The sequence below is a fragment of the Rhinopithecus roxellana genome, unplaced genomic scaffold (genome assembly GCF_007565055.1).
Source record: "Rhinopithecus roxellana isolate Shanxi Qingling unplaced genomic scaffold, ASM756505v1 contig4199, whole genome shotgun sequence".
In the NCBI taxonomy this organism is placed as follows: Eukaryota; Metazoa; Chordata; class Mammalia; order Primates; family Cercopithecidae; genus Rhinopithecus; species Rhinopithecus roxellana.
Window position 1 is genome coordinate 4,803 of NW_022143071.1, and position 17,414 is coordinate 22,216.

At 45.7% G+C, this 17,414-nt stretch overlaps 1 protein-coding gene across 1 annotated transcript; it reads right to left on the reverse strand.

The window, feature by feature from the left end:
* Nucleotides 1-239: 239 nt before the first annotated feature.
* Nucleotides 240-16,706, reverse strand: LOC115895993 (protein/nucleic acid deglycase DJ-1-like). Its single transcript, XM_030926490.1, has 4 exons — nucleotides 16,629-16,706; nucleotides 15,037-15,106; nucleotides 7,711-7,797; nucleotides 240-639 (listed from the first exon to the last, which is right to left on the reverse strand). Exons 1-4 carry the CDS (start codon nucleotides 16,704-16,706, stop codon nucleotides 479-481), a joined length of 396 nt encoding a protein of 131 aa, XP_030782350.1. The 3' UTR covers nucleotides 240-478.
* Between the last annotated feature and the right edge of the window lie 708 nt (nucleotides 16,707-17,414).

The window sequence follows — 17,414 nt, forward strand, 5'->3', positions numbered from 1 at the left end:
TGAGCCACCACACCCAGCCCTCATAGGTATTTTTAAATAGCACATTAAAAAACACAGCTAATAAGCAGAGAAAATCATAAGCCTCTTATAATTCTGCTTGTATGCCTTTCCTCCTTGCTGTGTAAAATGTGTTCACTGTTCTTCTATTTCAGTGCTATATGGAGAGTTAAGAGCTGCAAATGAAGGTGATACGGAATTTAATTTCACAAAAGAAATGAGGGACAAAACAAGGAATGATCAGTAGTTTGCTAAATGCCCTGTTTATTCTACAAACAAGGCTTAGAAACGTATAGACACAATTTGTAGGCTGAGAAATCTCTGTGTAGTTGTGACTTCACAACTATACTTCCACAAAAGCAGTAGTAACAGCCGCTTCTGAACACATTAACCTACCATTGTTTTGTTTGTTTAGAGCGAACACAGTGAGAATGGATTCCTAATGGCCTGTTTCTCTAAGTGATCGTCACAGTTCACTGCTCTAGTCTTTAAGAACAAGTGGAGCCTTCACTTGAGCCGCCACCTCCTTGCCGTTCAGGGCTTCAACAATTGCAAGTGCAAACTCGAAGCTGGTCCCAGGCCCCCGGCTTGTAAGAATCAGGCCGTCCTTTTCCACACGATTCTCAGAGTAGGTGTAATGACCTGCAAAGTAGAAACAGAAAAGGTGACATCCTAATGGGCTATGTGATGAAAAAGACGATTACTTACCAATTCACTATGACAGCATATAAACCCAACCTGTAGGCTAGCCATTCAAAAACATTTACTTGGCACTCCAAGCTCTCAGAAGCCCCCTACAAGAGTATTTTTAAAACTGCAGAGCAAAGGGTGAGAGAAACCACTGTTAGAATGAAACAAATATGTGTAAGTTAAATGCAGCTGCTAAGACTTTAAGTGTTGGGGGAGATGTCAGTGAATGACAGTTACTCACATCACTATTCTACAACAAAGCTCCAGTGTCAATTCTGAAGTGCCGGCGGAAGGGTGAGGGGATGCGGCAATGCTGAAGGCAGAAGCCACCCTGATCAACATGTGGCGGCACGCACACCCTCTGATGCCTCAAAAACAACCACAGCACAACACAATGGAGGCGGGTATGCATGCGTGTGTGCGTGTGCAGGTAGAAAGCACATTCACTCTCAAGGACTACTTTCCTTCTGCATCCCCCCCCCCTGTGCCAACCAGTTGGCTATTTCTTGGCAAATATAACATCAAAACTGGGATTCTTAAGCATGGATGCCCTGAGCTCTGCCCCTCCACAGCAGGTAGTCACCAGCTTCTCCACTGCACACAGAGCCTAACCTCTCCTGCTACACCCATCCCTACCACTCTCCCACCTGGAGCTTCCCTTACTGAATACAATAGGTTCTCTCCTGCTCCAGGATGAGCTCAAGGGCTGCTCCCTTCACCCACAGACCAGTTCTTCCCAGTTTCTTGCCCCTTTGGTTTCAGCATCAACAAAAATCCCTCAGAGAGGGTATCTGTGACCACCCCCATCTCCCCAAATTACGTTCCTCTGTTGACTCTATCACCGCATCCTATTTACTGCCCTCCCAGCATTGATACAATCTATCACAATCTATAAACATTTCATTTCCTTGTTTTTGCTTACTCTTTAAAAGGGCTGGGCCTTCATCAGTCCCTGTCTGGCCAATGATATCCATGGCACACAAGAGGCACCCTGAAGTGTGAGGTCAAAGGCACCAAACACCATTCTCAACTGATCTCCTTTCTCCACCTGTCCCCTGCTTTAAAGAGGAAGGATCTCTGCATGATTACAGCTCTCCCTTCTGGCTGTGCACTCCTTCAACCCATGCTCAGCACCCAAAGCTCTCTCTCCAGAGTGCGAAGCAGGGCACAGCCAGTTCCCCAGGGAAAGCCCTTGCCAACTCTCTCCAGCACCTGAAGGTCACGCTGAACTCCATGTCATGGGGCATGGAGCCCTCTACGATCCGGCCTTTGCACAGAGACTGGCCTGGGACCAGAAGGGAGATGGAAAGGAACCTGCTGTCTGGGTAGAAGCTGGTGGTGCCTACACGAAGCTGGTGACAGTGATCCAGAGGAAATGGAGGTTTGAAATGAAGGCCTAGGTGAGGAGGCTCCAAGGATGACTCCCAGCTGCCTATCCCAGGTGACTGGATGATGGCGACGCCACTTAGTGATGTGGGAACACAGAACAGATTTAGCAGAGGGGGAGCGACAAAGCTCCTCTGTGAACTCCTGCTCTATCCTGATGCACCAGCCACACAGGCAAGCGGGCGCCTCTGGCCACTAGAGCTCAGTGCAGACCTGAGAACACCCCAAAACACAGCTTTCTTTCTTCTTCTTCTGTTCCCAGTGCCAGGTACTAAGAGGAGCTTAGGAAACGTCTGTTCAATGAACACACATAAAAATTCATCTGAAAACCTCCCTTCAAACAGAAGCAGAGTGCTTCTGCTGTATTAATGAGCTTTTGAAACCACACAATGTTCCTTTCTTTTCCAAGGAGATTAACAACGGCTACAGGAACTTGTCTTACTGTCATTAGAAACCAAGCCACTGCCGGTCGAAGGCAGTGAGTTATCTCAATTGATCGTTCACAGGCAGTTACTCCTTGTTCTCTTTCTCCTCTTCTCACTACTGTGCTTGACTAATCTAAAAAATTTTAAAAATCAGGTCACCCACCAAAATAAATGAATAGAGTACATTTAAAAATTCCAATTTAACTATTGTAGAGAAAAAGAGGATCCCTAGCTTGAGGGGAAAAGGTTTATCATAATCTGGCCTCATTTACTGATGGTTAAACCAGGCCAAGACCATTTCAAATGCTAACCTAGAAACTGGCTGGGCTAGGTCTTCCAGAGCAACGGTGAGATGCACAGCTGAGCGTGGGACAACACAAGGCACAACTGTAAATGGTTCACTGAACAGTATCTTTGTGGCTAAAACAGTGCAAATAGGGTTTAAACTGGTTAAATATGCTTAAAGGTTCTACGGTTCTTGTCAGACTTTTTACCAGGAAAAGCAAAAGGTTTAAGGTTGCCACCTGCATCCACCTAGTGGCGAAGACAGAACACGCACCCCGTCAGCGCCAGGAAGGCACTGTGCAAACTTTAGGGTGGAACTGTGACCCTATAGTGAATTCAGATTTTACACTTCCCATTCCAACCAGCAGAAGGCATTGATTTTTATTTCTTTATTTATTTAAACCAGACTCCAAGTCTTAAAGACTCTTCAGAGAAAAAGCAATGGGAAGCCAGGCGCGGTGGCTCATGCCTGTAATTCCAACACTCTGGGAGGCCAAGGCAGGTGGATCACCTGAGGTCAGGATTTGGAGACCAGCCTGACCAACATGGTGAAACCCTGTCTCTACTAAAAAATACAAAAAAAAAAAAATTAGCTGGACCTGGTGGCCGGTGCCTGTAATTACAGCTACTCAGGAGGCTGAGACAGGAGAATCACTTGAACCCGGGAGGCAGAGGTTGCAGTGTGCTGAGATACGCCACTACACTTCACCTGGGTGAGAGAGCAAGACTCCGTCTCAAAAAAAAAAAAAAAAAAAAAATTGGGGGGCTGGGCGCGGTGGCTCACGCCTGTAATCCCAGGGAGGCCGAGGCAGGCGGATCACAAGGTCAGGATATGGAGACCATCCTGGCTAACACGGTGAAACCCCATCTCTACTTAAAATACAAAAAATACGCCAGGCGTGGTGGCGGGAGCCTGTAGTCACAGCTACTTGGGAGGCTGAGGCAGGAGAATGGCGTGAACCTGGGAGGCGGAGCTGGCAGTGAGCGCAGTGAGCGCCTGGATAACACAGCGAGACTCCACCTCAAAAAAAAGACAATGGGAGGGCACAGGACACAGGTCAGCAACTACGAGTCAGGGCCAAGGCCAGGTTACTGCCTGTTTTTGCAAATGCAGCTTCACTGGCACAAAGCCACCCTGCGTTTTTAGTACTGTCTGTAGCTATTGTGGAGCTGCAACAGTGGAGTAGCTGCCAGAGAGCTGAAGTCCCAGAAAGCCTGCAATATTTACCACCTGGCCTTTGGGGAAACATTCGGTTGACCCCTGAGCAGAGTTCTGGGTTCAAATCCCAGGTCTGCCATTTGGTGGCTGTCTGACCTCTCAGAGCTTCACTTTTTGGTAAAATGAGAATGACATCAACCTAGAAAACAAACAGTACTCAGCAGTGGTGGCATGCAGTGGCGTTACAGAGGCTAGGTGAGGGCAGTTTTTTCACCAACAATCTGGAAGCAGGTTTATCCTCAGGCAACGGATGAGGAAACAGGCTCGGAGAAACTAAGGAAACCTCCCACAGTGAGTAGGGAAGCTGAGGGCCACCCCAAGATGCCAGGCTCCAGAAACCCTGCTCTTCAGTGCTCAGGTATGGGACCAGGCATGCGGATGCCATCAAACAGTGGACAAATGAGAAACAGAATCACACATTACACTTATAACCAACTTATTCTAAAATCAGAGGAATTAAAAGATTATGGGGACTGCGGCTGGTAGCACACACCTGTAATTACAGCACTTTGGGAGAGCAAAGTGGGAGGGTCATTTGAGCCCAGGAGTTTAAGTACCGCCTGGGCAACACAGTAAGACCCTGAATCTACCAAAAACAAGAAAAAAGACAAAAGACTATGGCCTTCAGATGGGATTGCTTATCTGAGGAGAAACTGTCACACTGATCTTTCAAGTTCACAATGAGGACAAGGGCCTCACCCAGAGCAGACTCCCAGGTGATGCCTGCAGCCCTACCTCTCAAAGTGTCCTGAAGGGGTAGACATTTCAAGTATCCACTTCTTATAATAGAGGTTACTGACTAAATCCAACACCTGGTAACTTAAATGTGTGTGGGAGCCTTTTGCTACCACAGAGCAGGGCAGGGGCAGGAAGGCAAAACTGGATGCAAGGCAGAGGGCTGGGCTTGAGATCTGGCCTCAGTCTCTCCTCTCCTTGTTTGTGAAGCCAGGACGATGCCACCTGCCTTGCTGGGCACTGGGGACCAGGAAGCTCCACCAAGATAACGTAGGGGAACGTGCTTTGTCAACTCCGAGTGTGAGCATCAACAATCTGATGTTTTTCTATGCCTGACCAAACTCAATGTTTTTGAGGCACTAAAGGAAAACAGATGCAACAGGTGCCCCTTCAGGTAGTGCAGGAGGGTGCTCTGCTTGAGTCTTCTCTCTGAAGACATCACAAAGGGAGCCCAGTTCTGTTCTTTCTACTTCTTTCAACCCTCTAAAATCCTTCCATGAGCTTAAAGTAAAGTAAATTCCTACATTTAAAATGCCCAGAAACCAGAGCCTTTTTAAAAAAGTACTAATTATTATTATTTTTTTTTGGGACGGAGTCTTGCTCTGTTGCCCAGGCTGGAGTGCAGTGGAGCGATCTCCGTTCACTACAAGCTCCACCTCCCCGGCTCATGACATTCTCCTGCCTCAGCCTCCCAAGTAGCTGGGACTACAGGCGCCAGCCACCACGCCTGGCTATTTTTTTAGTATATTTAGTAGAGATGAGGTTTCACCGTGTTAGCCAGGATGGTCTCGATCTCCTGACCTCGTGATCCACCCGCCTTGGCCTCCCCAAGTGCTGGGATTACAGGCGTGAGCCACTGCGCCCGGCAAAAAGTACCAATTTTCAGATAGTTATAATGATAACACAGTATCTTTCTAGCAACTAAAATGAAACCATGAGCAGGGCACAGTGGCTCACATCTATAATCCTAGTACTTCGAGAGGCCAAGCCAGAAGGATTGCTTGAGGCCAGGAGTTCAAGACCAGACTGTGCAATATAGTTAGACCCTGTCTCTACAAAAAAATTTAAAAATTAGCCAAGTGTGGTGGTTCATGCCCATAGTTCCAGCTACTTGGGAGGCTGAGGTGAGAGGATTGCCTGATCCCAAGAGATGGAGGTTATGTTACAATGAACTGAGATCACACCACTGCACTCCAGCCTGGGTGACAGAGCAAGCCTCTGTCTCAAATAAATTAAATAAATTAACAAACCATGGATTTTCAGGAAAACACTGCTCTGGATCAAATGTAAGTGTATGTAGAATGTACAACAGCAAGACAGAACCCTCACGTAAACTATGGACTCTGGATGATGATGTGTCAACGTGGGTGCAGATTCTGGTGCAGGATGTTGATAGTAGGGGACACTATGCATGGCCAGGGGCGGGTGGCTGGGGAGTGGATAGTGGGTGAAGGTAGACAGGAATTTGGCTGTGAACCTAAAACTGCTCTAAAAAAATAAAGTTTAGTAATTAAAAAACATGCAGTATAATGAAAAGTGCATCACTTTTAAAAAGGAGCTGAGATATGCTCACAACGGCATTCAAGGATGTTCATTACGGCATGGTTTACAAGGGCAAAAGCAGAAAACCACCTCCACGCCCACCCCCAGGAGAAGGTTACACACAGCACGGCACATTCTAACAGTGGACTAGCAGCTGCACTTAACGAGGACGAAGCAAATCTAAATCTACATGTGCTGTTAAAAGATAACATAAGATATAATGTTAAGTTAAAAAAAGCAAAGCAGCAGAACAATACATTTAGTAGATCTCATTTTAGTTAAAATAAAAAGGATAGTATGTATATAGATAAACTTCTATAGTTATACAAGAAACTTTTTTATTTTTTTGAGATAGGGTCTTGCTTTGTTCCCCAGGCTGGAGTGCAGTGGTGAGATCACAGCTCACCACAGCTTTGACTTCCCAGGCTTAAGCTATCATTCCACCTTAGCCTCCTGAGCAGTTCCAACTACCAGTGTGCATCACTACGCCTGGCTAATGTTTTTTGTATTTTTAGTAGAGATGGCGTTTCACCACATTGCCCAGGCTGGTCTCAAACCCCTGGGCTCAAGTGATCCACCCGCCTCAGTCTTCCAAAGTATTGGAATTACAGGCGGGAGCCACTGTGCCCAGTCAACAAAAAACTTGTGGTGGCGGATGCCTGTAATCCCAGCTACTTGGGAGGCTGAGGCAGGAGAATCCCTTGAACCTGGGAGGCGGAGGTTGCAATAAGCCGAGATCGTGCCCCTGCACTCCAGCCTGGGCAACAGAGCGAGAGACTCCATTTCAAAAAAAAAAACAAAAAAAAAAAAACAAGCATATGGGCCGGCGTGGTGGCTCACGCCTGTAATCCCAGCACTTTGGGAGGCTGAGGCAGGCAGATCACGAGGTCAAGAGTTCAAGGACGGGCGTGGTGGCTCACACCTGTAATCCCAGCACTTTGAGAGGCTGAGGCGGTGGATCACGAGATCAGGAGTTCAAGACCAGCATGATCAACATGGAGAAATCCCATCTCTGCTAAAAAACACAAAAATTAGCCAGGCGTGGTGGGGCGCACCTGTAATCCCAGCTACTCAGGAAGCTGAGGCAGAAGAATCGCTTGAACCCAGGAGGCGGAGGTTGCAGTGAGCGGAGAATGCGCCATTGCACTCCAGCCTGGGTGACAGAGCGAGACTCTGTCTCAAAAAAAAGTTCGAGACCAGCCTGACCAACATGGTGAAACCCCATCTCTACTAAAAACACAAAAATTAGCTGGGCGTGATGGCATGCGCCTGTAATCCCAGCTACTCAGGAGGCTGAGATAGGAGAATCGCTTGAACCGGGGAGGTGGAGGTTGCAGTGAGTCAAGATCACACCACTGCACTCCAGCCTGGGCGACAGAGCAAGACTCTGTCTCAAAAAAAACAAACAAACAAAAACAAGCATATACTTACCACCATTCATCATTTTGTCTTTAGCAAGAGGGTGTGTGGTAACTTTACTTCCAAAACCTATTTCATGAGCCAACAGAGCAGTAGGACCTAAAAATAAAAATAAAAAGATCTAAGTGCGGATATAGAAAAACCCCACAAAATCGCAATAGTGCCTGGCACAGTAGCTCATGCCTGTAATCCCAGCAATTGGGGAGGCCTAGGTAGAAAAACTGCTTGAGCCCAGGAATTCAGCATCAGCCTGGGCAACACAGACCCCTTCTCTAACAACAAAAACTGCAACAGCAAAGTATTCTTCAAAATCCAGAGGCTCTTACCAAACATACAGCTACGATTCTGAAATGAAACACTTCCTAGTACGAGAGATAAAGTATGTTTATAACAAACAATTTGCTGAGCACATCTGGCAAAAGCACAGAAACTCAAAATACCTCAATAACCATTTATTCAAGAAGATTGACCTTGATACCCGCAGAGCATACACAGATAAACAATGTGCTCACCTCTCTCACCTCCTCCACCCCCAGAACAGGGACCACATATACCAGGAGTCCAAAGGAAAGGGAGGATTACTGTGGGGCAGGCTGAACGTCTTACCTCACTCTTAGTAAAAGGAAAGACTTAGTTACATCCTAAAGGCAACTGGTACTCTCTGAACTTCCGGATTTTATTGCTCTTTTATAGTTTTATTTTCTACGTGAAAATGGGAAATTAGGCCGGGCGCGGTGGCTCATGCCTGTAATCCCAGCACTTTGGGAGGCCGAGGCAGCAGATCACGAGGTCAGGAGATCAAGACCGCTGGCTAACATGGTGAAACCCCGTCTCTACTAAAAATACAAAAAATTAGCTGGGCGTGGTGTTGGGCACCTGTAGTCCCACCTGCTCTGGAGGCTGAGGCAGGAGGATGGCATGAACCCAGGAGACGGAGCTTGCAGTGAGCCGAGATCGCACCCCTGCACTCCAGCCTGGGTGACAGAGCGAGACTCCGTCTCAAAAAAAAAAAAAAAGAAAAGAAAAAGAAAATGGGAAATTAACACTCATTCATCCACCTATCCATCCAGGTATACCAGGTGGTAGGATTAAAAGCAACAGCACACTGTCCCTGAAGGAGATAGCCTGTGAAGTGCCTGGAAGTGTGAGATATAAAGGCACTAGCATCACTTTATGAAAGCTACTTAAGCAAAGAACCACATGGAAGTGTCAGTTAATGAAGTCTTTCCAAATTGACAGGTCCTAACTTGAGATTTTTATTTAAATGTTTTCACTGAAAATGGCCAACTTCAGGGAGGGTCACAAGCATATTGCGTATGTAATGGTCCTCAAATAAGGATTAAAAACAAAGATTTTATATACCTTTAATTGTTATTTCATCTTAAAGCTTTTTACAAAGTATTCATTCTACCTTTTTTCTCTAAGCCACACATATAAACATTCTAAAGCCTCACACGACACTCAGAAGGATGTTTCAGAACAGCACCTTGACTTTGGAAACACTTAGGGTGCCCTGGATGGCTAAGATCCTATGGCACAGTCTGTACCCTCTTAGTGTCAGCAAACTTGAGAGATCTTGGTCTTACTGACCTTTCATTTTTCAACAAGACTCCAAGGAAGGAGCTATATAATATTCACAGGCTACTCAGACTGTAACTGTTACAAACAGGAAGATCACACAAGTACTACCTAATTACATAAGCTTCCTGCCTAATACCAGGTGTCAGTTTCAGACCAAGTACTGATTTATAGCTCTTAAATCAAAAGCCTCAAATGTCTCTTTTCCACGTTACTTTTTACACACAAGACAGCTATGTATGGTAGCAAATTTTTAAAGTCTGTAAGAATTGAATAATAATTTTTATTTGAATGGATTTATAAATGGCTTTTAATTTTTATTTGGTAAGAGTTTAAGAAGAAATTCCTACATCATCTTGTATTTTAAAGTAAACTTTAATAGATGATTGTACAGTGAGGAAAGGGATCAGTGAGAATTTTTAGGCTGCTCCCTTCAATGTGATAATAAAATCACTGCTACAATGATGTGCATAAATTTACGTTACAGTTGAATGCAGGAATTTACTGATGTCTTTCTTACTCATCATGGTAAGCTCATAATTACTGCTTTCTGGGGCTTCAGAACCCTATTTGGAATACTGGAGAAGAGACGTTTCACTCTCCTAGGACCTGGGATTCTGATGGATGAAAACGCTCTGCACTCTGCACTCTGCACTACAGTGCAGAAGGCGCTGCAGACCACGTCCCCTTCTGCAGCCAAGAGCGCCACCCTGTGGTGACTTGCAAAATGACCACCTCTGCCAACTCCCCAGCTCCTCCAGGTGGCCAAGACCTTGTTTCCAGAGGCCTTATTCCTAGACCTGGGCATCTCAGCTGACAATTGTCCACTCCTCCAACTCCACATTTCCTCCCCCTCCCCCACTCAAAGTAAATCTCATTTAATTTCTTCTCAACATAGACTCCCTTCCAATTTGCCTTCCTCATTCACTCAATATTAAGGACTAGGATAATATTCTGTGTTCAAAATGTTTCCAATTCCTAACTGCAACACTTCAGAATAATCCTGGCTGGGCATGGTGGCTCACACCTGTAATCCCAGCACGTTGGGAGGCCAAGGTGGGTAGATCACGAAATCACGAGTTCGAGATTCCCACGAATCCCAGCCTGGCCAACATGGTGAAACCCCGTCTCTACTAAAAACACAAAAATTAGCCAGGCATGGTGGCAGGCGCCTGTAATTCTAGCTACTCGGGAGGCTGAGGCAGTAGAATCACTTAAACCTGGGAGGTGGAGGTTGCAGTGAGCCGAAATTGTACCACTGCACTCCAGCTTGGGCAACAAGAGCAAAACTCCGTCTCAAAAAAAAAAAAAAATCTTATTTTTCTGTTTGCCAATTTAAAAGATCCAAATCTTTAAGAAATCTGTAAGAATCTGTAAGAATCTGTAAGACCAGTCTGGGCAACATAGTGAGACCCTCATCTCTACAAAAAAATATTTTTAAAAATCAGCCTGGAGTGGTGGTGCACACCTGTATTCCCTCTTTTCCATTCCCACTCCTCTTTTCCATTCCATCATTCCTCTTTTCCATTCCCAAAACCCTCATCTCAATTCGTTCAGCTCATCATCACATTTTTTCCTATTTTTTGTGTAGTGCCCACAACAGTGGTGCAGGATATTCAATGGTATAAACACACTGCTAGTGTGTTTTCCATTTTTACTTTATATACATTTTTTTGTTGTTTTTTTTTTTTTTGAGACGGAGTCTCGCTCTGTCGCCCAGGCTGGAGTGCAGTGGCATGATATCGGCTCACTGCAAGCTCCGCCTCCCGGGTTCATGTGATTCTCCTGCCTCAGCCTCCTGAGTAGCTAGGACTACAGGTGACCACCACAACGCCCGGCTAATTTTTTGTATTTTTAGTAGAGACGAGGTTTCACGTTAGCCAGGATGGTCTCGATCTCCTGACCTCGTGATCTGCATGCCTCGGCCTCCCAAAGTGCTGGGATTACAGGGGTAAGCCACCGTCCCTGGCCTATTTTTACTTTTTTCTTAAGAGACAGAATCTTGCTCTGTCATTTAGGCTCAAGTGCAGTGGTGTGATCATCACAGCTCACTGTAACCTCAAATTCCTGGGCTCAAAGTGATCCTCCCAGCTCAGTCTCCTGAGTAGCTGGGAATACAGGTGTGCACCACCACGCCAGGCTGATTTTTAAAAATATTTTTTTGTAGAGATGGGGGTCTCACTATGTTGCCCAGACTGGTCTTGAACGCCTGGGCTCAAGTGATCCTCCTGCCTCAGTCTCCCAAAGTACTAAGATTACAGCTATGAGCCACCACAGCCAGCCTGTTTATTTTTTAATGTTGATTTTAATTATTATAAGGCCCATGCTTCTTGGCATGGCATTCGATCTAGCCTCAGCACAAAACAGTAAGCCAGATGTGGTTGATCTTTTTTGTTGTTGTTGAAATGAAGTCTCACTCTGTCGCTCAGGCTGGAGTGCAGTGGCACGATCTTGGCTCACTGCAACCTCCGCCTCCCAGGTTCAAGCGATTCTCCTGCCTCAGCCTCCTAAGTAGCTAGGATGACAGGCATGTACCACCATGTCCTGCTAATTGTTGTTATTTTTTATTTTATTTATTTTTTTTTTTTTTTTTTTTGAGACGGAGTCTCGCTGTGTCGCCCAGGCTGGAGTGCAGTGGCACGATCTCGGCTCACTGCAAGCTCCGCCTCCTGGGTTCAAGCCATTCTCCCGCCTCAGCCTCCTTGTAGCTGGGACTACAGCCGCCCGCCATCACGCCCGGCTAATTTTTTGTATTTTTAGTAGAGATGGGGTTTCACCGTGTTAGCCAGGATGGTCTCGATCTCCTGACCTCGTGATCCGCCCACTTCGGCCTCCCAAAGTGCTGGGATTACAGGCTTGAGCCACCACGCCCGGCCTTATTTATTTATTTATTTAGACGGAGTTTCGCTCTTGTTGTCCAGGCTGGAGTGCAATGGCGCAATCTTGGCTTACCGCAACCTCCACTTCCCAGGTTCAAGCAATTCTCCTGCCTCAGCTTCCCAAGTAGCTGGGATTACAGGCATGCACCACCATGCCCAGCTAATTTTGTATTTTCAGTAGAGACAGGGTTTCGACATGTTGGTCAGGCTTGTCTCGAACTCCTGACCTCAGGTGATCCACCCGCCTCAGTCTTCCAAAGTGCTGGGATTACAGGCGTGAGCCACCGCGCCCGGCCGTGGCTGATCATTTTGCTACTTTTGTGGCACAGGACAAACTGACTTGTGGTTTTTACATTCAGCAGAATCACAAGGAAAAAACTCAGGCCAAACTCTTACTTTCTTCCTTTGGTCAAAGCATCTAAGACTGAGGCTTGCTTCACAGCAGCAGAGCCAAAGAAAACCAAACTCAAGGATCTGTGACTTTCTCTCCAAAGAGGCGTACACCTGCTTGGGCTGCAGTGACTGCAGTGACTGCAGTGCCCTTTGGCAGACATAATTACCTGAGCCTCAGGGCAGGTCAAAAGGCTAGTGATGACTCTTGTAGCAAGCCCACGTACAAGACCTGCCAGGGTGGTCGACCTCTGTGGTTCTTCCCAGCCCCTAATGCCAAGGTTCTCAAACATTTAGGTCTCAGAATCCCTTTAGCTTTTATGTGGGTTATATCTATGAACATCTGCCATATTAAAAATTATTACTTTTTTTTTTTTTAGATAATCTTGCTCTGTCACCCAGGCTGGAGTGCAGTGGCGCCATCTTGGCTCACTGCAACCTCCGCCACCTGGGTTCAATAGATTCTTCTGCCTCAGCCTCCTGAGTAGCTGGGATTACAGACATGCACCACCATGCCCAGCTAACCGCCCAGCTAACTTTTGTATTTTTAGTAGAGACGGAGTTTCACCATGTTGGCCAGCCAGGCTGGTTTTGATACTACACTTGATCTTAGCCAAAAGGCCGAGAAGCGATCAGGCTGGTTTTGAACTCCTGACCTCAAGTGATCCTCCTACCTCAGCCTCCAGAGTAGCTGGGATTACAGGTGCACACCACCATGCCCAACTAACTTTTGTATTTTTAATAGAAATGGGACTTCACCATGTTTGCCAGACTGGTTTTGAACTCCTGACCTCAAATGATCCGCTCACCTCGGCTTCTCAAAGTGCTGAGATTACAGGCATGCGCCACCATGCCCAGCCAATTATTAAAAACCACAATTACTTTTATACCAACCTAATAAAACTGGGAAATTTTTAAAACACAGTAATAGATGCTCAAACGATGGTATCATCCCACTCTGATGTCACTCCTGAAAGACTGAGAAGAAAAAAAGCAAACATTTTGTTTGAAAGACATGGTCTCAATCTGTTGCCCAGGCTGGAGTGCAATCATAGCTCACTGCAGCCTCTAACTCTTACCCTCAAGCAATCCTCCCATCTCAGCCTCCTGAGTAGCTGGGACTACAGGTATGCAGCACTGTGCTCGGCTAATTGTTTGTCTGTTTGTTTGTTGAGATGGGGTCTGGCTATGTTGCCAAGGTTAGTCTCAAACTCCTGGCTTTCAAGAGATCCTTCTGCCTTGGCCTCCCAAAGTGCTGGGATTACAGGCATGAGCCACCACACCTGGCCCCTCAGTAGTATCTGTTTTGACCTTGCAAGTGCACCAAAAGAACATTGAGAACCACTGATTGAATGTATCAAGTCCCTAGGACCTCTGGCCCAAAACTTCTTTTAAAAAGCCTACTGTATTGAACAACATAGCAACATGTTTTGATGTTGATGTTTACCAAACCATCCATTCATTCATTTATTCATTCACTCTTCTGACAAATGTTTATTTTTTATTTTATTTTATTTATTTATTTTGAGACGAAGTCTCGCTCGTGTACCCCAGGCTGGAGTGCAACGGCGCAATCTCGGCTCACTGCAATCTCCGCCTCCTGGGTTCAAGCGATTCTTCTGCCTCAGCCTCCCAAGTAGCTGGGCTTACAGGCGCCTGCCACCATGCCTGGCTAATTTTGTATTTTTGGTAGAGATGGGGTTTCACCATGTTGGCCAGGCTGGTCTCGAACTCCTGACCTCAGGTGTTCCACCGACTTCGGCCTCCTAAAGTGCTGGGATTACAGGCGTGAGCCACCGCGCCCGGCCCTGACAAATATTTAATGAAGACCTACACAACAAGGAAGGTGCTGGCAAAAATTATAGCATGGGAAAAAACCAAGATGGCAGAACATCATCTGATATGAAAGCAACAAGAATGGATTTAAAATGGCTATGAGAAAATAAATTATTACTAGGATATAAGATGAGGGACACCTGTGAAGCACCAAACGTCCTTATTCTAAATTGTGTGGCAGACAATGCGGTGCTCAAGATCACTCGGCAGTGAGAGAATCAGAAACGCCCGGAAGCCAGCGGAAAGCACCACGGCGCTTCTGAATCTGCAGGGCAAGCACAGGGCAGAGCTGCTGTGTTGATGTTTGACAGATTCTTGCTGACTGTGTGCTGGCACAAAGACTTTCTGGCACAGAGACTTGCTGTAACAAGCTGTTTACTGAATTCCAGAGGGCCTTATTTTCCTCCGAGGTCAACCAAACACGGAAAACACTAAGTTTCACAGCACGTAGACCAAAGGCATGGAGAGGCAGAAAACGGAACAATTGTCCTCATTTCTGAAATAACACCAACTTCATGCCACCCAAACTAAATACACCAACACAGATGCCCTGCATGCTTTATGAAGGGCAAGAGCTATTTGAAATCAAACCACCGAATGAAAGGCTACCCCACCCACCAATGACGCTGCAACACAGGCTGCCCCTGCACGTCACCTGCACAGATGGCGGCTATCAGGCCCTTCCGGTTTTCCTGCTCCTTCAGTATCTCCTTCACGGCAGCAGACTAGTGAAAAGAAAACCAAAAATACATCAAGTTATCATTAAGCCACTAACCAATCACTCACTAGGAAACTTTGGAAGAATTTGATTTTAGCTTAAACCACAAGCTCTCTGACCTATTTTCCAATAATATTTCTAAATCATTGGTATAAAAATGATCAAAATGTGTCTATATTATATTATTAAACCCAAGCAAGGCATTTCTCATAAGAGAAATGCATTCCTCCACATTTAAAGATCAGAAGAAAGAAGGAATTTGACCCTCGCCATTTTGTACTCCATGGAGAAAGAAACAGAAGGGAGGGAATGTGGCATTTTGTGTGTTTTCAGACAGAGCAGAGAGAGGAAGAGAATCTAGCAGGAAATGATCCCTCATGTCTGACTCAACCCACTTCTTGAGTGCTTCTGGCAGCCCCAACTCTGCCTGCTGGTGTGCCCCTCACCCTGGCCTCTGACTCCTCGCATACAACTTAAAATGAGGAAGAGTGGTCTCTGCTGATGGCATTTGTCATTCCTGCTGGCAGCCCTAGCCCCACGGCCTCCCCCAGTTCAGACTCTGAGCAGACAATTTGCCCTTCCCAAAACACAAAATCTGATCATACTTCTGCTGGTGGAAAAAAAACTAAATCATCTTACTTTGGACTGTATTCACCGAAATCTGTTCATAACGGTTCCACCAATTCAGCTTACTTCCATGGCAATTTTTTTTTTTTTTTTGGGATAAGACAGGTTCTTGCTTTGCTGCCCAGGCTAGAATGCAGTGGTGCATTCACAGCTCACCGCAGCCTCAAACTTCTGGGTTCAAGCCGTCCTCTCACCATAGCCTCCCGAGTAGCTGGGACTACAAGTGTGCACCACTGTGCCCAGCTAATTAAAACAAAAATTTTTGTAGAGATGGGGTCTCGATGTGTTACTTAGGCTGGTCTCAAACTCTTGGCCTCCAGCAATCCTCCTGCCTCACCCTCCCAAAGCACTGGGATTACAGGCGTGAGTCACTGCGCCTGACCTCCAGAGAAAATATTAAAAACGTTTTTTGAGGCTGGGTGTGCTGGCTCATGCCTATAATTCCAGCACTTTTGGAGGCCAAGGTGGGTGGATCACAAGATCAGGAGTTTGAGACCAGACTGGCCAACGTGGTAAAACCCCGTCTCTAATAAAATACAAAAATTAGTGGGGCATGGTGGTGCGTGCCTGTAATCCCAGCTACTCAGAGGTTGAGACAGGAGAATTGCCTGAACCCAGGAGGCGGAGGTTGCGGCGAGACAAGATTGGGCCCGCACTCCAGTCTGGATGACAGAGCAAGACTCTTGTCTCAAAAGAAAAGAAAAAAAAAAAAAGAAATAAAGAAATTTTTGAGTTAATGCTACAACACCATTTTGTTAATTTTAGTTGTTTCTATTTTTTTTCACAGCCTCCTCCCTGAAACATCTGAATAATAACAAAATCAACAGAACACAAGCAGATGCTGAAATTCTTTAGTTTTTTCCCCCCAGCTTTCTTGAGGTATAATTGAGTAGAATTTTTACCTCAGATAAATTCTGTGCACCCAGATTACCTCCTGGTAGAACCACCACATCATACGGTCCCTGTAACAGTTTAAACATAAAGAAAACAAAAACATTTCATTTCAACTGTGCATTAAAGTGACAGTCCAGTAACACTTTCCTATTTTAAATGTGGGAAGTACAGGAGATAGCCTAAATATCTGCCAATAGAACAGCTAATAAATTAAGGTGTATCCATATGATGGAATGTTGTTTTAACTAGCAAAAAATGCAAAAAACCTGTATATAGTGACATGCAAGGATGTCCACGCTGCAGAGTAGCAGGGGTAATATAATCTCCTTCCTGTAAAAGACAACGACATATGTATTTCTGTGTAGATGTATGAGTGTATGAGTACAATTATCACAAGCACCCCCACCTGACATATTATGTATACAGGTAGTCACGGACCAAGGAAGGCACTCTAGTTGCTAACAGGTAGTGTGGGAGGGGGCAGAGGTAGAATGAGAATAGGACACTTAACATTTTGACTTTATATGTGTCTATATTGTTTCAATTATTGTTCAATAAGAATGTATATGAGCAACTTAAAAAATTAATAGAAAAACAGGCCAGGCACGATGACTCACATCTGTAATCCCAGCACTTTGGGAGGCCGAGGCAGGCAGATTACCTGAGTTCAGGAGTTCAAGACCAGCCTAGCCAAAATGGCGAAACCCCCATCTCTACTAAAAATATAAAAATTAGCCGGGCGTGGTGGTGCATACTTGTAGTCCCATCTACTTGGGGGGCTGAGGCAGGATAAT